A 21749-nucleotide genomic window follows, 5' to 3' on the forward strand; every position below is an offset into this window, starting at 1 on the left:
ATATTTGTACCTTCGGCATTTAAGAAAAAGTATTGATTCTTGTGTAAAAAAAAAAAAAAAAAAAAAAATACTGTTTGAACTTCTTTACTCAAGTAAAAGTAAGAAAGGACAGCTTCAGAAATGTACTTAAGTAAAAATTAAAAATAAATCTTTTTGCACCTCCAACTTTTGTATTTGTTGTTATGTAAGCATTCACACTTTAATAAGCAATAACCAATATTGCTTTTCTATTTTCATTTTCTCTGTGTTGAAAATGTACTGAAGAGTGACCCCAAAGCCGAGCTACCCTTAAAATAATCTCCCTCTAAAATATTGAACAACACAACAGTATTGTTCAAATAGCTCAATTTCAAGCAACAACAACAATAATACAAGTGAATTACCTCCAATAGAATTTGTATCTTTCAAACACAAAAGCAACAAACATGTTTTTCCAATACAAGATGTAGAAATGCTGATATCTGTGTACAGATGTAGGGAGTAAAAGTAAAAAGTCGTCCAAGAAAAAAGAACTGCTGAAAAATCTGCTTATGCACAGTGATGAAGTATTAATACTTCCCATCTGATAATCAACAGACATTTCTGAGGCAGATCAGGAAGCAGAATCCAAGGAGAACATGCAAGATAAAACAAGATTTGTCGAGACCGGCGTATTAAATGAACATTTCTCCACCCAGGTCAAAAAACATTCCTCAGACTGTCTCTGCACAATCAGGGGATCATCTTTCCAGTGGAGCTGCGAGGCTGGTTGGCAGCACCGAGGAACATCCTGAGCATTAACACCCAGACCACAGCTGTGTCAACAACACGGCCCACGCCGCAGGCTCCTCAGATAGTGCTATCTGGGCAAGGATAAAGCAAATAGCAAGAATTAAATGGGCACATCTGACTTCCAACCGCCGGCCTGCAGCCGGTTGATCGCTGATTGCCTGTATCAGTTAACATTTAGATCCTTGTTTTACAAAAGCAACGGTTCAAAGCTTCCGCTTCTCATTTTCACAACAGGCCTATTGGGAAAAAAAATATGTTTTGCATCATGTAAGACAATATACCCTCATAAAAAAACTCAACTCAACTGATACCGATGTGAGGACAGAAATGATTAAATCACTCTGAAGTGGTGTCTGTGGACAGCTCTCTTAAAGAAACCATCTGGAGCTGACGACTGGGGTTAAGTGAAATGGGCTGGGTAAAGGTCAGAGGTCAGATGTCACGGCAGGTCATCAGGGCCTCATTAGCATCCTTCTACCACAGCATCCTGAGTTGGAAGTTGCAACATCTGACAGATAGCGTTATTCATCTGTTCTGACGGTTCTGAGTTTGATTACCCGACGGTTGGGTCTACATGGTATCACTGCGTATTAGCAAAAAGCAGCTGATATTTGACTTGAGCGGTTATTCATTACAGAGGATGAAGAATCTAAGGATTAGAGTTAACGCTAAAAGAGATTTGAAAAATGGAGGAAAAAAAGGTATTTTATGTTGAAACCCGACAGCAGAAAACTGATTATCAGGAGACGTCCGCTCCTGTTGTTCTATGTTTTACCTTCTGAACTTGCCAAGTGGATAATAGGACCGGTGGGTCAAAGGTTAATCCAATAAAGCAGACACTTAAAGTTGTGAAAAGTCTCAGGACCACTTCAGTCAACACATAATATTGGCGGTACCTATCAACACATGGATAGAATAAAAGACCAAAGTGAAATGAAAAAGGTTTCCAGGGATTCAGCTTTTGTTTTCTGTCATTCTCACATCAGCACTGGTGCGCAGCATTTTTCTATAATCATTGACTTATATCTAGGAAAATTGCCACCCCACAAATGACGCAGCGCCCCCAACTGGCCTGCTACCGAATTATCTAATCTGGTTGCCTGTCCAGCACCCTTCATCACCCAACATCAACCCCTGAATTCCACATTTTGCAATAATTAAATAAGCTTGTTTATAAGAAAGTGCCCATGAGCTGTTAGACAATCATATTCACGCTAGCGCACACAAGCGGTCAAAGGTCGCAGTCTGACCCCCAGCTACTGCTGATCAGTTCAGGATGACGGCTTTATATATGTGGGAAGGCGGAGTGGACAGTGGACAGACACAATAGTAGGTCCAGGTCCAGGCTGCGTCCCACCGCTGCCACGTCCACTCTCCTCTCACCGCCTCCCTGGAATCTGACGCTAGGAGCCAAACTGAAATCCACTGTTTGTTCCTTTAGCAGAGCGTCCAACGGCAACAAACAAGAGGAAGAAGACCGACAAGTAGAAATACACACAGCTGGAGCCTGACATTCCTCCGGCAGAGCGGGGGTTGTATCAGCGACAGCTGGAAATGGGAGATGGAGATTTTTCAGGGAGCTGCTTGGGAAAGAGAGATGCGCTGATGAACGAAAAAAACAAGCAAAAAAAGAGTTTTTAAATTTTAATACTGATCAAGCTGAAGTGTAAAAGTTGTGGTTGGGTCTCAGTGTTGCATCAGTGCTGTGTGTCACGACCGTGGATGTATTATAAGAACCGGAGACCGGACTCGCAAGGTGATTTTACCCAGTGGCCACTCGAGGTACTGCAGCAAAAATACTTTTTCCCATAGACCTCAACACAAAAATAAACTCCTTTAAAACGTCTGACAGGACGACCGTGGCCTGAAACGTGGTTCATGGAAAATCTTTCTATTGTAGATTTTTCAGTTATGGTCTTTTAGTCGTTTACAACAATTATAAAGGCCAGAAAATCAACAGAAAATAGTTTATTCCCAGCGTGACGTCACAACCTCGTCCGTGCTGCTGTGTCTCAGCTCGTTCTCATTGGCTGCATCCTGACGTGTCTGTAAGTCACGTTCTCCAGAATCCTTCTGATTGGCCAAATAGATCAGAACTCACCTGAGTTACAGAGGCATGATGGGAAGTGACACTACTGCGCACGCTCTATGGGCCCATTAAAGCGGAAGCCAAAAGCTTTTCGGGCGTGTGCGCTGGGTGAGCAAGTTCATTGAAATCAACGGACCGTCGTCTTGGATTCTGGGGGCCTGGTCATGACTTATTGTGGCAGACAGCATGACTCCGCCTACTCAACTGACGCTCACCTCTGAGCTCCACACGCTGTTTACACTGATCCCTGCTCTGATCTCTGTGTTTTCACGTGTGCCCGGGCTCCGTCACGGCCCGGTGCCGTCGCTCAGTCAGCCTGCCACCGGCGCGTTGCCCGGGCCTCTAACGTGTCTCTCGTGTCTGTTGGCTGCAGATCGTATCGAGTGACCCGAGTTACAGCTGTGTCTGCTGGCACACGCTCACTCTCCCATCGCCGCAGGTTGCAAATGGAGCAGATTAAGAAAAGAAAAAAAAAAAAAAAGAGGCCGAGCGGTGAGGACACCGTACCTGTGGAGACACATCTGGAGAGAATCAGTGAAGTCACGGCGAAAGTAACCGATCTAAATGCGACGTTTTTGTAACGATTAGACCCAGCATGTTGGAGCAAAACATCCTCTCCGGAGATGATTCAGAGGCTGTTTTTGTGATCTGTGTGTTTTGTTTGGTTCCTTAGTTACGACAAGTGCTGTGTTGTCTTCTTTGGCATGGATGCTGCTATGGATATTAACACGTTACTGCTAATTATTGCCATCCCGACAGTAGAATCTGTCAAAAACGAAGACAAAATCATCTCTTAAAAAATGTCAGAAAGAAATTTCCTTATCCTCAACCTGAACCCATGCAAAATGAATTGCATGTGGGAAAAGACATGGGAAACCTGCTTATTTCCACTGAGATAAATGTATGATTTTATAGAATTATCGAAGGACCCACATCTATATTTCAGCACAAAAAAATTAACCATTCTTTAAAACCAGGGGATGCCATGGGTGCACCGAAGGACATATCATCAATAACTTTCATCTCAGGCTTCTCCATGGCTATGCAAAGTGATTTTTCTCCGCCAGCCAACACCAGGTACCAGATTGTGGAGACCTGCTAAAAAGGTGTCTGATTAAAAAATCCTGCCTCAGGTTAAAAGACATTGAGCTCCGGCAGCTTTGATCTTGCTTCATATCTTGAGGTCTCCTTTGACCGCAGCTAATGATGCCTCGTGTGCCGACATGCCGAAGAGTGAGATTTTCCAGCCACGCGGGTGCCTTTAATGAGTTTTATTTGTTTTGTTTTATCCACGTCCACCTCCTGCTCACCCCTGTACACGGCGTAATGAAGCGTGAGGGCTAGCCGGGGTTAGACATCAGCATTCTCTACACCTACATGGGGCTAATTATCCAAACCTCACAGGGATCATCCAGCTGCCTCACGCAAATGAAAAATCTCCCCTTCCTCTCCTGACACATAATTCTCTATTAAAAGTGCCTGTTGTAAATTGGAGTGTGTCCAATGATTGTGCTTGTTTCAATGCGTGTGTGTTTGGGAGACACAAGGAAAAAGGCCTCAAGCAAGCAGGCAGCGGACTCGCCGCAGCTGTACATACAACAGTACAACAGTGCAATTACGCTCTCAAAATGTGAAACGTGAGTGTGTGTGTGTGTGTGTGTGTGTGTGTGTTGAGCTACTTATAAATGATTTAAATGGTATGGTAGGTACAGCTATGTAGATTAGTGTTTTGAACGCAAACTGTACGAGAGTTTGCATCCGAAATACATTTACGTTCAAGACAACTCGGAAATACGTCCCGCGTCCATTCAAAACGGGACAATTCCGTATTTTCCACGGGACGATTGGCAACTCTAAGCAGACCTGAAGACCAAACATGGCAATTATTTCAACTTGGCTGAAACTTCTCCAACTTTTGTCTCCACGCTGCACTAAACGGAAGCACAGAATCCCTCCAGGGCCCAGCTTTAAACTTTAATCCATCTGTTCCATTTTGCGCTAATTTTTACACTCTCAGAAATCATAATCGCCGTCAGAGTCGACGCCTAGAAAGCGTGTCCTTTGACAGACTCGGTCACGCTCACTTCCTCCTTGACAATTCGCTCCCTATCTCCACGTCCCAGTCCATCTCCTCCTCATTAGGCATATGTCTCATTTTCCATTTCAGACACAAGATATAGAAGTGCACACAAAAGCACTTTTTTTTTCCAGGCTCATCTCGTCTGAAAGTCTAATGAGAGTGGATCAAATATAACTGACACCGAGGGGAGACAAAGGGAGACATTGCCCTCGGTGAGAGACGAGGGGAAGTATAACAATGGGCCTGAAATTTGCCATCGCCGTGGCGCTGGGGAGCAGGGCCGCTGAATGCAGATGATTCTGTAATGAGGGATTAAGTGGTGGATTATGGGTCTTTATTAAGATGTTTCTGATCCTCATTAGGCTGAAGCTCGTATCGGAGCATCAGCTCGGCGCTCACTCGCAGGATTGGCCCGCTCTCTGGAGGAAGAGGAGAGAGTGAAGGAGAAGGAGGGGAAGATAAAGAGACATGTGCCTCTGTAATCCTCCACTGAGGCGTGTAGCCATATTTACATGGACGCAATTGGTCAAAACGCTTTTTGTGTAGACCTGCGGGAGGTTTTTGTTTTGTTTTTTGTTTTTTTTTACATAACAACGAGTTATGAATCTTTAATGGGCCTTGGAGTTGAAGAGTGGCTTGTTTACACTTCAAGTGCTGAGCGACAAAGACACACTACTTGTTCTTCTTGTTAGTTGCCCCGTGTTAATTAACATAAATCCAGTATCTATCCCGTTAATGCATTTCTGAGAGGAAGAATGACCAGACAATGGCCTCGTGATGAAGAATTCTGTGGATTATTGGGGTAATAAAATGCATCCAGGGGGAAGGTGAATCTGTGCCACCACTACCAACACAGTGCATCTGAGAAATCGGCACTTGTTTTTAATTTGATTCATGGACAAAACTGCCGGGACCAGTTTGCCGCCATCACTGACACAATTATCCACATCTCAAAAACGTCTTCTTTAGTCAGACTGTGTTATTATTGTTATCATTCAGTCAAGCAGAAACAGTTAGAGGATCCAAAGACAATATTTACATCTTCGGACGTTGAAAAAGACACGAGGCTCGAACAAGACAAACAAATACTGTGATAACTACTTATTTGACAATGTCCAAGTTTACTATGTCGAATGGTGGTAGACATAATGGGTCTAATTCCACTCAGCCTAAACTTCTGGGAGCTGCGGAACAGATTTCTACTGACACTAAACAAAAAAGGGAGCAGAAGCTCCAGTAGCCTCCAAGCCTTTACACTGATTATTCATCTAAATATATATATATATATTTTGGGGGGGAGTTTTTAAATGGATTTTGGTTGCAATTAATATAAATGCTTTCACGTTTTCCTATCTTGGATTTTATTCAGATTTTTCAGATTTTTTTATTTTTTTTTTAATGTGAATGGAAAGTGATGTAGCGTTTTGTAAAGTGATGATAATGTTTTCAATGTTGTGATTGAAGGGTTGGTTGCACCAGAACTGGTGTGACTGTGTAAACTAAGCGTGCGGCTGAAAGCCTTGAGAAGTGCAAGAGAAAACTCAAACTCCATTGGCGGTTTAGGTTACGACAGCTTTAATCAGTGCAAAGGAAGCCTACATGCAGGAGTCGGTGATGCGCCTCATGCTCATGAACCTCATGTTGCCTCCGCTCAGGCTCATGAAGTTCCTGTACTCGCCGGGCCTCAGGTACACCATGCGGCCTCTGTAGTGGGGCTGCTCGTACATCAGCCAGTGGCCCTCCATCACGTTGCAGGACAGGCAGTTGGACATGCGGAAACGCTCCATGATGCTGTCACAGTCCTCCATCAGCTCGATCATCTGACCGCTGAAGTTCTCCCTCTCGTAGATCCTCATCCTGAAGGATCCTCTGTGCTGCTGGGCATAAGAACAACAGGGAGTGCTGTTAATCTCCGGCGAGAGCTCGGGAGCTGTGGTGCCTTCTGCGGGGCCCGCGTCAGATCTTACCATGGGGATCATGCGGCAGGACCTGATGCAGTCGCTCATGCCCATCATGCTCATGTTGTCGGCGTACTCGCCACGCCTCAGCATGTACTGGTTGCCCATGTAGTTGGTGCGGTCGTACACGATGAAGCAGCCCCTCTCCACCCTGCAGGAGTGGCACTTGCTCAGGAAGGAGGACATGTCAGGGCAGTCGCTCATGCACTCGTAGGAGCGACCCTGGAAGTTTCTCTCCTCGTAGAAGATGATCTGAAGGGAGGGAGAAGGAGGAGAAGGATGAAAAGGAGCTGTGCGGCGAAGCTGAATGGAAGGGAAACCTAAATATATATATAAATAAATAAATACACCCTACATGTTTTTGAAGGTGACATTAGTAGAAAAAAACCCGGCTAATTGCTACATCGGCCACTGGAGGGCAGCAGAGACACATTGTCCACTGACTCGCTGCTTCGGTTTAGGTTTGAAAAGTCTTTTCGTCAAGAATTACTTTAGGAGCTTTTTCCATCTAAAATAACCACCTCTTTAAGCAGACAGACGAAACTCTGTGTTTCAGGGCAACATACAGGCCCATGAAAAATGTTTGTAAATGGGGTATCGATTTTAAAAACACAACATGAGTGATGAACCTTTTGACTATCTGATTGAAAGTGGAGCCTTCACACTTTTTTTTTTTTTTTGAACGCCAGTTAAGCTAGCTGCTAGCTAGTTCGTAGGTGCCTCACCACACATGAGGCTGCTCAATGGTGAGCTGTGATTCGTCATTATTTATCCCCATACTCTGGATAAACCTACACATGGGTGTCGAGAAAATATCATCACTACTCTTTTTTTTTTTTCTTGACAAAATATTGCCAAAATACTAATAGACACCAAGGTCTTCCAGTGACAATTCATCACCATAAGAATGCTAAGATACATTCGAACATTAAGGATGTGTGAGATTTCAGGGAAATTCACTGAGCTTACCCTGCTCATGGTGTTCATTCCAGTGGAGGTCATTGTGTTGGTCAGTGGTCCGCTGCTGCCTGTAAGTGCTGCTGATGTTGCCTTTGCACCGAACTGTACCACACCTGGTTTAACCCTTTCCTTTTATACCTGACCAACATGCCAGCTTCCTTTGTCCCCAAAAGCCCTGAGCCAGCAACCGTCCCGCAGAAATGCTGAGAATATGACAGGATTGTCCACATTTCCATGGGCTGGTGTCTTTCAGCAACCATTTTTCACACATTGTGTGGTTGTGGGATAATGGGGGTTGGGAGAGGGGGGGGCAAGGTCACTCAGAGGTCCAAAGGGGTTAACAATCAGAGGTCACAAACACTGTGATGCTATGTTCTGTCAGCAATATCATTTTTCATGTTACTGACATTTTCTTTCAGCTCTCTGTGTGGTATATATTTTATACATAATTCCTTTAAATTCATTTTTTGGTATTGACATTAATTTTGCAGCATAGCAAAAATTTTAAATACACATTTTAAAGTACTGTTATGTTAGATGAGAAGACATGGGGATTTAAAAAATATATATATATATAACGGAGACTGTTTCTTAATGTTATCTCTGTCTACTTACATTACCTTATATATTGTATTAGATCACATCACAAAGACAATAGATCATTTGTTTAATAAATACATTTAAGTGGTAGTAGGACAAGGACTTCAGTGCATTCTGTGGTTAACGTACTGTAATTAATGTATAGAGAACAAAGAACCAACCAAGAAACTATAATAGAGAAAGTTTGTTTATTTATGTATGTATGTATGTATGTATGTATGTATGTATGTATGTATGTGTATTATATATGATTTTAGCCATTTTATTTTATCTTGTTGATCCTGTGAAGCCTGAACTATCTACAATCTAAATATTTTGCGTTGCTTCATGGCACTAAAAGTTTTTGAATTGAACAGGTTTACTGATCACATGTGCTCTATCCTGTGATGAACTGGCCACTTGTCCAGGGTGTCACCCTGCCTTCGCCCTAAGACAGCTGGGATAGGCTCCAGCAGACCCCCGTGATCCTGAATAGGAATAAGCGGGTATAGAAGATGAATGAATGAATGAATATGCTCTATCTAACACCTTTTCTTTTTTCTTTTTTTTTTTTGAAAATAAGTAATATAAATAATAAAATTCTGTCTGATTCTGTCTGATTTATGATTAAGTTATTGTTTATATATGTTTATATATATATATATATATATATATATATATATATATATATATATATATATATATATATATATATATATATATATATATATATATATACATACTGCCTGAAACAATGCATCGGAATTCATCTCTGTGTCCAATTTTGAATTCTACATATATATACATACTGCCTGAAACAATGCATCGGAATTCATCTCTGTGTCCAATTTTGAATTCTTATGTATTTACAATCCAGGATTTATACAAGCATTTAGGGGGCAGCCCTCAGACAACTCACATTTCCCCATTGTTACTTTAACACTTTGTTGCTGTTCAGTTCACACTAATAGCCAGCTGTAGCTTTCACTCCTAGTTCATTGTCAAAAATATGAGGAAAAACTACCCCCTGAATTGTCTTTTTTAATGATAAATTATTAAAACAAAAACAGGAGGGTAGCAGTAGTAACGGTATTCTTTCCCACCTGGATCATCATTGACCTTCTCATAAAATCCGTAGTTTCTCTTGTGAACACATAGAGGCGCTGTGACAAACGCTGCGCTCTCCGTGGCGACTCTCTTGTCTTAGTAACAACATGTGTTGTCAAACGTTGCTAAGGAAGTTATCGAGCAGCTGAAAAATATCTCTACTCTGAAACTACAAACAGTGTAACAGAAAGCGAGAGGTACTTTTATGTCACGTTTATCGTTACGGTTACTGCAGCTACTTTGCTCGTTTCGTAATTTGATGTTATTATGGTCAATCTTAAAGGTTAGCCTAGCTAGCCTCAATGAAGCTACCGTTATGCTAAGTTATATAAACTATTCTTGCGATGCTCTGCTCCACTTGCTACGGAATGGTTGCAAACTATTCTTACATTGTAGATAGGAAGCTGCCATGATATTAGTCATCAGAAACCACATCACTTGCTTGAAAGTAGCGAGTGTTCGCTTCGGTCTTTGATTTCATTTCATTTGGCCAGGGCTAATATTGGCCTTATGCTATTTTACGGTAGTTATTAGTCCGCTGCAATTCGCCAATGGTTGAAGCGAGTAAAAATGCGAACGTATTTATTGAATTATTTTAATGTTTATTCAACAGGGGTGCTACATACAACATCGCCACGAGGAAAATGGAAAATGTGATGCATATAAGACGTCTATCTTCAGCTAATTTGCAGTCTTTGTCCCTGGTCAGGCTTTTAGAATACAATGATATATATACTGAGACACAAATTAAATGATACAAATGCAGTTATTATTATTATTATCATTATCATTATCATTATCATTATTATTATTATTATTAATAATAATAATAATAATAATAATAATAATAATAAAATTGCAGCTGTCAATTACTTAAACAAGAACTTAAAACACCCTCTGTGCCGCAGGAAACAGCGACTGGAGACTTTGCCATGACTAAGCCTCTTCAGCCCGCCCAAAGCCGGTGCCGGACATGACGAGACGATGACTAACAATGGAGAGGACATCCCTCTCCATCACTCATCTAAGACCTTTGACAGAGGGGATTCAGCCGTCGCTGACAGCCGGCCGTTCAACTCCCCTCGGGAAGATGTGGCGACCTGCAAGGAGAACAGCAGTGCCCTCAAAGTGTCCGCATGCAAGGCAGAGGGGGACCTCAGCCCTTACCAGCCTCGACCGCCTCCCCAACCCAGGCGACCCAAGCCTGGCAAAAGCGACTCTGCGGAGGACACGGTGAGAACGAGGAGGCTGAGGAACAGCCAGGAGAGCCTGAGCGACCCGACCGAGACCGGATCCTCCTCAGACTCGCTCAGAGATGACCAGACGGCCGCCGCTCCGGGCGGACCCTGCGCCGGAGGGTGCCCGGGCGTCAGGAACCTCCAGGACTCCAACGGCAGATCCCTCTCCACATTCACGACGGGATCCCATGTCTTCCGGGACAGGGGCAGCAGTTTGTCTGAGTACGAGAGGAGGCCGCGCAGCCAGCAGAGCGACGGCACGGAGCAACGTGTCAGATCTGCCAAGGTGCGTCTGTCTCCGGTGCAGCACACGGGGACCCTGCCTGCGCTGGAGATGAGATTTGCCTCGGCCAATTTGAGGGCAGCTAATAGGATTGACAGGGATTGTTTGGATTACGCTGTGCTGGCCAGAGAGAGGGAGAAACTCCACAGGAACCTGAGTGACAGTCGGCTCCTGGAGAGCATGGGTTCAGATTGTGCCTCGGTGAGCTCCATGAGATCCACCTACAGTGTGCTTAGCCCCATCCGACCCCAGGATGTGAGGAACAGGTACAGTCGGCACATCAGACGGACGACACAGTGGACGCACAAGCGTGATCTCACGTGACTCCGTCTTTCTTATCGGTGAATTTCTCTTTACAAACTCAGTTTTGTGTGTTCCTAGGAGTTTCCTCGAGGGCAGTTTGCTGGGAGGTGGTGCCTTGCTGGGGTCCGAGGAGCTGGACCGCTACTTCCCTGACAGGAAAGTGGGCGTCTACATCACCACGTGGAACATGCAGGGAGAGAAGGTAGACCTGGAAAGTGACCTCAGCAGCCTGTCATTTCAAATACTGCCAAGTCTGCCAAGTTGCAACTAAAGTTCCTTTCACCTTCAGGGCCTCCCAGACAACCTGGACGACCTCCTCCTTCCAACAGACTCTGAATTTGCACAAGACTTTTACGTTATCGGGGTCCAGGAGGGCTGTCCTGACAGGTGCACCATGCATTGTTCGATCTTGGCCGTGATATCTGGTCAGGCGTGAGTCATTCTGTACATGTTTAGTAAGCCTGGTGGTGATAAAGCAGATCCCTTTGCTTTGAATATGTGTGCAGGAGGGAGTGGGAGACCCGTCTGCAGGAGACCCTGGGTCCTCACTATGTGATGCTCTACGCAGCCTCACATGGTGTTTTGTATCTGACTGTGTTTGTGCGACGAGATCTCATCTGGTTCTGCTCAGGTCAGCGTCTCATGCAATACAGTAGCACAACCAAGGCGCTTCACGCAACCCTCATTTCAACAATGTCACTTTGCGACTTGTTTCTCCCTCGCCACTTGTGGCATCAGCTATTTCTTTTTCTATGCTGCTAGATTTACGAGTGTAAAGGCTGATGGGCTCGCGTGGGCCGGTGACGACTTCATTTGGAAATTCCAGTTCTCTCGAAGAAGAAATTGAAAATACCATTGCGTCTCAAATTCTGTCTGTATTGTCTTTGACCTGCACAGAAGTGGAGCATGCCACTGTCACCACCAGGATCATCTCCCAGATCAAGACCAAAGGAGCTGTGGGCGTGGCCTTTGTCTTCTTTGGCACGTCTTTCCTCTTCATCACCTCCCATTTCACCTGTAGGTGGAAGTATTTCTTTCTTTGCGGTTTGATTTTCGTCTTTTGTTTTGTATTTTGAAACTCAGATTATTTGTGTGTCTTTCTCCTCTTCAGCTGGAGATGCCAAAGTGTACGAGAGAATCCTAGATTACAACAAGATTATCGAGGCCTTGGCTCTTCCGAAAGGCCTTCCAGACACCAACCCTTACCGCTCCACACCATGTGAGACTCCTTGATTCTGTGCCGTTTCTGTCCCAAGAGCACTCTCGAGTTCTAATGAAAAAAAAACAAAAAAAAACAACACCTTTTCTGCGATTGCAGCTGACGTCACGACGAGATTCGACCAGGTCTTCTGGTTCGGGGATTTTAACTTTCGGCTGAGCAAGGAGCGAGCCGAGGTGGAGAACATCTTGAGCCGCATAGCGGGCGGTGAAATGAGCCCCCTGCTGGAGCACGACCAGCTCACCAAAGAGATAAACGACGGTACGCTCGCCTTTTTTCTCCTGGCAAGAACCAAAATCTTTTCCAGGCAGTGCTGAAAAATGATCGTCGCCCTGCACGTGTGCTGCTCTGCCCTCCAGGCTCCATATTTAAAGGCTTCCTGGAGGCGCCGATACGCTTCCTCCCCACGTACAAGTTCGATGTCGGCTGCGACGTCTACGACACCACGTCAAAACAGAGAACTCCTTCATACACAGTAAAAAAAAAAAAAAAAAAAAAAACTAATCTAGCTCTGCATGGCATCAGCTGTCCAACACCATCACAGAATGACTAATCTCATCCGCACTCTTTCACAATTTAAAGTTTGTCCCGATGGCTTTGCAGGACCGGATATTGTTCAAGAGTCGACAGGCTGAGGACATCAAAGTGGTCAAGTACAGGAGCTGCTCCGCCATCAAGACCTCAGACCACCGGCCCGTCATTGGGGTCTTTCAGGTCAAACTGAGGCCAGGAAGAGACAAGTGAGTCCCACTGTCCTTTAAAGCATTTAAAAGTCCCAGTATTATCCACGTTTTCAGATCTTTACCCTCCTGAGACGCGTTCAGACTGCCAGCCAGAATCCGATTTTTAGCCCATCCAGATTGAAACCGGGTGGCTCTTTTGTAGTCTGAACAGTCGCAAATCAAACGAAATCCGATTTTTGCAAGACGGCTCGAGGTACTTTCATACGGCATTTGGCCAGATGCGTCTTGAGTCTGAACAGCTTCAAACACACCGATGGCTTTTGACCGTCCGTGATGTCACTCCACGCGGCGCAAGACCACAGAGCGCCATTGCAGGTGCAGAGCTCTAAGGTAATGGAGCAGACAGAAGTCCCACTTGGACACTTGATAAAAACAGTGTCGACAGTCAGTCCCTATTTGAGAAGAATTGTGATTTGAATGAGTTTGGCCTGCAGTCTGAACGCAGCCATAGACACCAGTGGGGCAGCTTGGCGCGGTTTCAGAGAAACTCTGCGGTTCTCCAGCAAACCGAAAACTCTGACTTCTCCTCTCAGCATCCCCCTGTGCGCGGGCCAGTTCGATCGAGGCCTGTACCTGGAGGGCATCAGGAGGAGAATCACCAGAGAGCTGAAAAGGAGGGAGGCCATGAAGAATCAGGGCAGCAGCACCATCTGCACCATCGCGTGAACGTCTCACCGACTGGACCGGAGACCAGACGCGGGACTTTTTCCCCGGTGGGAAGAGAAGGACCACAGGGAAAACAAACCAGAGTTGTCTTACCCGCTCGAAGCTCAGCGCAGGTCGCAGTGCCGAGCAGATGTCGCCCCCTGCTGGTAGGAGCTGTGTGTGCGTGTGCGTGATTGGCGGGCTGCACTTTTGAGGGCAGGGACCTCGAGATCAGCCGGGCACGGCAGCAGTCGGCAGTCAGGCCTTTATTTATTCAACCCCCCCCCCCACCCAAATCAAACATAACTCAGACAGCAGGGGCGCGGCCGGGGGTGTCATAGATGTTTAAACCGATTAAAACTTCAAGAATTTGTGTAACTGCATTGTTTAACTAAGTCTTTTCTATGTGTTCAGTAGTGCGACGCACGTTGTGTTTTATGATTGTCAGTCAGTGTTGAAATGCCTGAAGTTCATCAGAAGGCTTTAAAAAGAAGCTGTATTGAACTTTCGAGGCACATTTTAAGCCATTGAGATATTTGCCAGTTGTTGGTTGTGTAAAAAAAAATGTTGACACCACATACATTTTTAAAAAAAAAAGGACAAATGTGATTTTTAAAGCATTTTTCAAAAAGCCACACGGCCGAGATGCCTCAACCGAGAATTGTTTTTCCGAGAACACTTTCGACGTCACTCCTTGTGTGCTTTCAGAAGAGCTCGTGTTCAGTTGAACACCGTCTGCTGGGCTTTAAAACTCACCACATTACGTCTTCATTACAACTCACACAGCAGCTCAAGCCCTGCAGGGAGAGGGCTGAACTAAACTATTAACTTCATCTGAAACTTAATATCACTAAAAAGGGAGACTGACCAAGTCATTTATTTCCAGGGTTTTTGACTTCTTGTGACATGCTTTGGTTTGTGTTCTTACAAGAAAAACATACGGTTTTGAAAGACTTATTTGATTGACACTGTTAATGCCCGTCACTACTTTCCTCCTCCTGGGTCAAGTGATCCTTCATAACAAACTGTGACTTGATGCCTTACCTGTAACCTGGCTGCTGTGTTCTACACGCTGCCCGTGTACCGTATGTACGACGTTGGTCCACTATGATCCCAGCATGAGGAGCAGTCCGTCCCAGAAATAAAGTGCCTGTGGGGGTTTTCTCATTTTTCAGGATCTCTTTTTCAAGCTGCATCTCTGTTTGTCTAATGTTGCCTAATAAACAGTTTAAAAACATTGGCTGGTCTGAATGCTTTGAATCACAACACAACGCAACACTCTTAAAATATAGATATTTTGGTTTATTTGTGGTATTACTTTTTTTTTTTTTTTTTTTTTTTACTTGGATTTTACACAGTTAAAAATATTCACGTCAGTCGGAGGACACGTAACACTGCAACACAAGTGTGGTTTGGTGAGCGGCAAATGCGGCTGAAGACGTGACGCGAGTCTCTGAACTTCCACGACCACAAACAAGGTTTAAACCGACAGATTGAAAATACTGAAACACATCAGAGCTTCGCACGTTTGCCAAAACAGAATGAACGCTTCTTTCGAGGGACGCTGCGTGATTCCCAGACAGAACAGAAGCGTTTAGTCTGTCCAGTGAACTGGATCCGACTCTGAGCTGTTTGCATTTAGCCAATGATTGTTGAACACCTCTGTCGTCCACACACGTGATCAGCGCGACAGGGTCGCTTGCTTTGTGAGTGATCTTCATTCCTCGAGCCCACAGGCAGATTCATTTATGAGGATACTTTAATTACACACTGCCCTGTCAGTTAACCTGAGCTTGGACCAACGTTTACATTTAACAGATGTATTATGTCTCTCTGAAGGCCAAACTCCAGCTAAATGCTGAACTATGGCTTCATATCAACAAGAAATAAATACTCTAGCTGTACGCGGGGAAATGTAGCTGTAAAGTAAAATGTGACCTTCTTTTTAAAATCCTCGCCCTTCTTCCACACGCTAGCTAGTCCCCTTCCCGGAGGCTAGCGAGTGTCGGCTGCGGCGTTGCGAGGCAGCACTAGTGTAATCTTTCAGTCCAGGTTATTTACAGTGGTGTTTTTACAGTGGCGTCAGACTATCGGAAGAGGCGGTACATGCGCGGCAGGCGCCCGTCCTTGCTGGACAGGGCCGTCTGGATGTGTTCGTAAGTCGGCATCTCCGTCAGGTCCCCCAGGGCGGCGACGGCGGGTTTGCTGCGCAGCATCTTGGTGGCCACTCTCTTGATGTCGCTCGCGGTCACGTTACCTGGACAAAGTGTGTTTGCAAAGTCAAACCGTGACCGCGTTAAGTGTCCATGCAGATTCGAGGCACCTTTTCGTGGTAAAGGTTGTTACACACACCGGGCAAAAACATTTAATAAGCGAATAAAGTTTTGGGGGCTCTTTCTTTCAAGGCCAGGAAGAAAAAATGGAGTCGACTACATCCTCAAGTGATGATGTCCTGGTGGTGGTTGAGTTAAAAAAAGAAAAGGAAAAAGAATAGAACTCTTTGGCTACACCTAATATTGTTCTTGAGAGAGGAGATCCAGCAGGAGCTAAAATTTAACCCAGTGAAATTTCGACCAGTACATTAGAATGTCTGTCGGACAATTTGAAAGAACCGCTCAATCAACCGGCTTCACGTTTGCCGAGGGAGGGAACAAATCACAGAGAGACGATAAGAGCGGGAACAGCGGCTAGCTACATGTCTGCGGTAAGGTATGAATATAAGGCTAATAGGCTGTATTCTATTTTAGTAATGAATGAGACCAAGTCCCGTTGTTTGGTAATTAGTTGCAGAAGTGTTGCTGGTAGAATCACATGGGCCGGGTTACGTCATCGACACGCCAACATTATTTTGATTGGTCCGAGGTTCAGCCGTTCGCCTATTCACTCCACGGAAATTCACTGCCGGCGTGGAAGGTTGCATTGATTTCAAGATTTTTTTATTTTTTTATTTTTTTAAAGTGAATTATTTGCCTCACGAATTCGCTACCGGTGTGTCAGGACCTTAAGGGTTGCTTGATACTCACTTATTAGGTGACAAAGTTCATGTGGCAGCTTCCTCTTCCCCGTGGAGAGAACCTGGCGACCGACATCTTCAAAGATCACCGGCCGTGACTCCAGGTTCATCATCAACATGGACTTGAGCTGAGTTTTGGCCCTTTCCAGCTCCATCTGGATATACACATTGATTGTCAGATAAAAAAAAAAAAAAAAAAAAAAAAAATGGAATGGAATTCTCATCCAGATGATTCTCAACGATAGTTCGCCCACCTCTCCTGTACTGCTGGACATCTGAATGAACTCTCTGGTTATGATCTCCACCATTTCTCGCACCTGCGGAAGAGTGTATGACATCAGAGGCAAACATTAATATCCATAGTTGACCCACGACTCAATGATACATCGCTCGAACCCCGTTCTATCCGGCTTGTTAAGCACCTGTCTGGGGTCGGCGCTGGCGTGGATACACAACAGACCGCTGTCCTCATAGCTGTGGTGGTATGAGGTAGCGTTGTACATCCAGTGATGCCTGCAAAACGCAAAATACACACACACACACACACAAAAAACTGTGAACAAAGTGGCTTTTTGAACGACTGCATGAAACCCAGGTTTTTCATCTAATATTTTGCTGGCCTGAGCTTCGAGACAGTTAGAATGGGCTCCGAGCAGCTGCAGACACAGAAGGGGACGGACGGACGAGCACTTCACCTGTTGAGCACGTTCAGGTAGAGGCGGGTGAACATGCCTTTTCCTGGGCCTCCTGCAGAGAACGAGCCACCTCCGCCCATCATCATGTTGAGCACGGCGAAGGGGATGAAGTCATCCTCCTGAAAAGGAAAAAATACAAACATTTCCTGTGAGTTTGCAGTGCGTGAAGATAAGCTCGCAAAATGGGGTGAGAAGGCTTCCCGGGTCCAGAAGGACTCTGGCTGCAGACACCCACCAGGAAGGAGCAGCTCTCCAGGCCGATCATGATGTGGGTGAGTTCTGGGATCGGGGTGGGACCAAGGCTCACGTCAGACATGTCCTTCTCCATCTGGGAAAACATAGGGATACAGATTTTATATGCAGATTTTGTATGTACGTATATATATACACACACATGTATACATATACATCTGCTCGAACAGATGTTGATTTCAATATATTACTATGGTGAGATCAACATATATAAAAAAAAAAAAAATCAAATACATTAGACAGCAAATGCAGTGCACTATTCATGTGTTATAATAAATAAATAAGAAATGTCTATTATAACCATTACCCACAGGTTAGTTGTGGCAAATAAACCTAGGCCCAAAGGTCTTTGACGCCAGTTGATTTGCTAATGAGTGAGTATGAAATCACTTCATTTGCACACATGACACTACTGTCCAAATATAATGACTGCTCCGTGTGGACATAATGCAACAACAATGGAATTAGCCTATTATTAATACTATTCCGCAATATTAATTTTACAAAAAAAAAAAAAAAAAAAACTCTCGTCAAATATCGAATGAACAACAAATGAAACAAAAGTGTCGAATTTCGTATCGCAACGTGAACTGGGGCAGCAGCAGCGGCTCACCTTGACGATGCCACCGGTGTACTGAGCGACAGAGAGGTCCACATTGGCACCCGAACTCGTTCCCCACACTGGTCTCGCGTTGAGCAGGTACCTCCGGGCGCACTCGACCAGCTGCTCGTGCTCGATGCCCACCCCGGCCAGCACCATGCGCTCAGGACAGTAGTAGTTCTGCAGGTAGCTGTGGAGCACCGCCTTGTCTATCTTGTCCACGTTATCTGCTGGGCAAAAGCGCGGCAGTCCAACTGTGTTGCCCCGGTACGCAGCCTGGGAACAACGAAGAGCGGCGATGCGAAGGGGAAACGACACGGCAGGTAAATCAACGAAGCTCGGTGAAAATCCAATTGGTTCGCAATTTTAGTTGAATATAATTCCTCCAGTATAAAAAGGTGTCAGGGATTTAGTTTTTTTTTTTTTTTTTTCAAATATTCAAAATACACATAGATGGCGTGCTGCAGGTGGGTCTACAGCAACGACTCACAGCGTGGATCATCTCAGTGAGTAGCGGTTCGGGGTCCGGCCTCATGTTTAAATCCTCCAGCTCGAAGCGCACAGCCATTTTGGTCATCTCGATCTCTTCCTCTGCATCAGCAAGCACAGTTTGGAAAGGGCTCTTTTTGCTTCTTTTTTTTTTTTCCCCAGTTTTTTTCAATTGTTGTTGAAGAGACAGAGGGACTCACCAAGCAGCCGTGGCTGTAGGACAGCATCAGAGAGAAGACTGACCACCGTGTCGAGACCCTTCACCTCCGCAGACACTGCGTACATGGTTGTGTCTCTGCAATGCAAAACAAAGACGCCGACCTTTGTTTTTATATTGAGAAAGGAGGGAGGGCCAGTTCTCAAATGGAAAGTTGACGTGCACAAAATAAGGCCTCGGTGCCTCTGATTACAAACCTCGATGTTTGACAGTCACAGATTCCTCCATGTTTTTCCAACGTGAGAAGAATTTCATCTTTACTGCCATACTGAGCCGTGGACTGCGGACAGGAAACACTTGCGTGAGCAATAATAATAAATAAAAAAAAACATTACCCATGACACTTCGATTAGCGGTTGATGTCTTTTACTTACTGAAAAGGCTAGTTTTTCTATAAAGTGTGCTATTCCACTCGGATACTTTGCTTCATGTCTTGATCCAGAATTAACTAAAACTAAAAGGAAAGAAAGACAATTTTTTTTTTTTTAGCAGACGAATAATCGTTCAAACATTTTTTTTTTTCTTTTCCCCACTGCAACTTACTTCCAACTGTGCAGAATTGACCGAACTTGTTTTGAGAGGCCACTTTGAGGCCATTTTCAAGAGTAGTGATTCTGGTCTCATACTTTTCCTGACCGTCTACGGAGGCAAACACGGGTTTGGGAATCCCAGGCAGCGGACTTGAGAGGGAGATATTTGGGTATCCGCCACCGCTGCTGTACTTCCTGTAAGCTGCGATGCCAAACCTTTATTAATGAGAAAGCAGCGTTAGTGGGTTTGTTGTTGTTGCATATAAAAAAATATTAAACCCAATGTGTAAGCACAGTCCAGTCAGGATAACACAGCAATTGTGGCCCTTTCTCTGTGTATGGGGAAAAGGAACAGTCAACACGTTAACATTATTGAAGTACTTACACTACCAGTCAAAAGTTTGGACACACCTTTTTTTTTCTCTCATCTTTACAACTTTCTACACTACAGATAGATACTGAAGTCATCAAATATATGAGCAAGATATATGTAATTATGCAGCATAGAAAAACACATTAAATAATAGTGCATTATCAGTGTATATTTGGCGCAAACAGTATCTTTAAATTTAAAATGCCTTAACATTGACAAACAACAATATCCCATTAGTATGGTTTGATTTGCTGACCAGGTTAATTCACAGGAATTTAACAAATCGTAAGATTTTAACATTTAACATGCAGCTTTTGTGTAATTTTTTTTTCTAACTATGAACATATAATATGTACGAAAAACATTTGACACACACGTCAATAAGCAAGAGTCTCATAAACAGTTCCCCCAGTGTCCTCCCCTCATGATGTAATATTAAGCAAGCCCTACTAGGAGCCCTGCGACGGCTGGTTTCATAGATAGCAGTTAGCATCATGCTAACAAGTGTCGCTGAAAGTCGCATCTTAAGCAAGGCACGAGCGTGACAGGGATCCTAATGATTATACAATATTGTTATGTTTGATATTTGAATCAAATTCAGCAACACTTTCAGAGCATCTGCTCGAAGCACTGCCTACCTTTGAACACGACTCCAGGTTCTACATCTAGACATGTGAGTGGCCATCTTGGATCCTCCGGATCAGAAATTGACCCCGGATGCTCAAGAATGACGAATGGAGCATTTCCGGTGCACGAACCCATAACGTCGTTGGAAAAAAAAAAATACAAAAATATTACTACTATTATTATTGTTATTATTATTTAGGATCCGACCCCTTCAACATGCTCCAACTCTCACTAAGTTTGTTAAACAGGTCAAGAGTGGTGAAAAATGTGATACAGTTAGAAAATCTGCTCAAACGCCCCTCCCCCCAGAAACACTGAAAAAAAACTAAAACGACCCCATGGCCACTACAAAGGTCATAGAGGAATGGAACAAAAACCAACTTGTGCATCTCATCAAGATCTATGATTCACATGCTTTAACCCCTAACCTAGGAAGTGCATAATTTATAAATCTATAAAAGGAGCTGCTCAGGCCATCTTTATCTGCCCTGTGATCGTCATTCTCTAAACTACCGTCGCTAGGTTGACTTGTGCAGCTGTTGTGTAAGCTTCCTTATGTCCTTACTGTATGATCTGGCTGATTTATTTTCTCCTCTTTTAATAGGAAAACTTTATTTGGCGCATTGTTCTTTTTTTCTTCTTTTTTTTAATGTATTTTCTATCCAAACCAAAAAGTCGAAATCAAACTTGAAGCTGGTTTTGATACAAATGATACATGCACTAATTACATTAGAAAATTTGATTTAAAAAAAAAGAACATAATAGAGATGTCGTGTTGCACAGATTATTTTAGAGAAGTGAGATGTTTCATCTCCTTTGGTGGATGTTGGTGTTTGATGTTGTCGTGAATACCACAATGTCACAATTCGCCTGCTATAACAGCCTTTGTCTGCTTAATTAAAATCACCCTTGCATAGATTATAAATCGGTGCATTTGTTCTTTCATTTCCATTTGATTATGCTGAATGGATGGTCAA

The 21749-nt window shown here is 44.1% G+C and overlaps 3 protein-coding genes across 5 annotated transcripts; 1 reads left to right on the top strand and 2 right to left on the bottom strand.

The window, feature by feature from the left end:
• Nucleotides 1–6498: 6498 nt before the first annotated feature.
• LOC142887855 (gamma-crystallin M2-like) lies at nt 6499–8096 on the bottom strand. 2 transcript variants are annotated; one of them, XM_076025752.1, is made up of 3 exons: nt 7868–8096; nt 6908–7150; nt 6499–6817 (listed from the first exon to the last, which is right to left on the bottom strand). In XM_076025752.1, the coding sequence occupies exons 1-3, from the start codon at nt 7898–7900 to the stop codon at nt 6536–6538; spliced, it is 558 nt and encodes a 185-aa protein (XP_075881867.1). In that variant the 5' UTR covers nt 7901–8096; the 3' UTR covers nt 6499–6535. The 2 variants fall into 2 exon arrangements, with proteins under 2 accessions (XP_075881867.1, XP_075881868.1); XM_076025753.1 differs by having other exon boundaries at nt 6499–6814; nt 7868–8016.
• Nucleotides 8097–9612: 1516 nt separating this feature from the next.
• inpp5e (inositol polyphosphate-5-phosphatase E) lies at nt 9613–15212 on the top strand. Of its 2 annotated transcripts, XM_076025750.1 has the most exons (12): nt 9613–9741; nt 10158–10248; nt 10453–11331; nt 11447–11570; nt 11658–11755; nt 11875–11999; nt 12266–12385; nt 12480–12587; nt 12687–12848; nt 12947–13062; nt 13191–13327; nt 13864–15212. In XM_076025750.1, exons 3-12 carry the CDS (start codon nt 10529–10531, stop codon nt 13994–13996), a joined length of 1926 nt encoding a protein of 641 aa, XP_075881865.1. In that variant the 5' UTR covers nt 9613–9741; nt 10158–10248; nt 10453–10528; the 3' UTR covers nt 13997–15212. The 2 variants fall into 2 exon arrangements, with proteins under 2 accessions (XP_075881865.1, XP_075881864.1); XM_076025749.1 differs by lacking the exon at nt 10158–10248.
• A 487-nt stretch (nt 15213–15699) lies between these two features.
• On the bottom strand, nt 15700–20898 carry pmpca (peptidase, mitochondrial processing subunit alpha). Its single transcript, XM_076025751.1, has 13 exons — nt 20784–20898; nt 19786–19988; nt 19617–19696; nt 19440–19522; nt 19226–19320; nt 19027–19127; nt 18549–18812; nt 17919–18011; nt 17684–17802; nt 17411–17501; nt 17243–17305; nt 16999–17143; nt 15700–16232 (listed from the first exon to the last, which is right to left on the bottom strand). The coding sequence occupies exons 1-13, from the start codon at nt 20828–20830 to the stop codon at nt 16063–16065; spliced, it is 1554 nt and encodes a 517-aa protein (XP_075881866.1). The 5' UTR covers nt 20831–20898; the 3' UTR covers nt 15700–16062.
• Between the last annotated feature and the right edge of the window lie 851 nt (nt 20899–21749).

Source organism: Nelusetta ayraudi, unplaced genomic scaffold (genome assembly GCF_046127955.1).
Source record: "Nelusetta ayraudi isolate G7.1 ecotype Tasmania unplaced genomic scaffold, CSIRO-AGI_Nayr_v1 ptg000018l, whole genome shotgun sequence".
Classification (NCBI taxonomy): Eukaryota; Metazoa; Chordata; class Actinopteri; order Tetraodontiformes; family Monacanthidae; genus Nelusetta; species Nelusetta ayraudi.

What these genes read in the sequence shown, in the direction of transcription:
- LOC142887855 (XM_076025752.1), bottom strand. Translation starts at nt 7,900, where the DNA reads ATGACCTCCACTGGAATGAACACCATGAGCAGG. An exon ending in GAATGAACACCATGAGCAGG is followed by an intron (nt 7,151 to 7,867) that starts GTAAGCTCAGTG and finishes CCCTCCCTTCAG; the next exon opens with ATCATCTTCTACGAGGAGAG. An exon ending in CCTGCCGCATGATCCCCATG is followed by an intron (nt 6,818 to 6,907) that starts GTAAGATCTGAC and finishes TCTTATGCCCAG; the next exon opens with CAGCACAGAGGATCCTTCAG.
- inpp5e (XM_076025750.1), top strand. Translation starts at nt 10,529, where the DNA reads ATGACTAACAATGGAGAGGACATCCCTCTCCATCACTCATCTAAGACC. An exon ending in CAGGAGGGCTGTCCTGACAG is followed by an intron (nt 11,756 to 11,874) that starts GTGCACCATGCA and finishes ATATGTGTGCAG; the next exon opens with GAGGGAGTGGGAGACCCGTC. An exon ending in CCCTTACCGCTCCACACCAT is followed by an intron (nt 12,588 to 12,686) that starts GTGAGACTCCTT and finishes CTGCGATTGCAG; the next exon opens with CTGACGTCACGACGAGATTC.
- pmpca (XM_076025751.1), bottom strand. Translation starts at nt 20,830, where the DNA reads ATGGCCACTCACATGTCTAGATGTAGAACCTGGAGTCGTGTTCAAAG. An exon ending in TGTGACTGTCAAACATCGAG is followed by an intron (nt 19,321 to 19,439) that starts GTTTGTAATCAG and finishes TTTGCATTGCAG; the next exon opens with AGACACAACCATGTACGCAG. An exon ending in CCTACAGCCACGGCTGCTTG is followed by an intron (nt 19,128 to 19,225) that starts GTGAGTCCCTCT and finishes TTGCTGATGCAG; the next exon opens with AGGAAGAGATCGAGATGACC.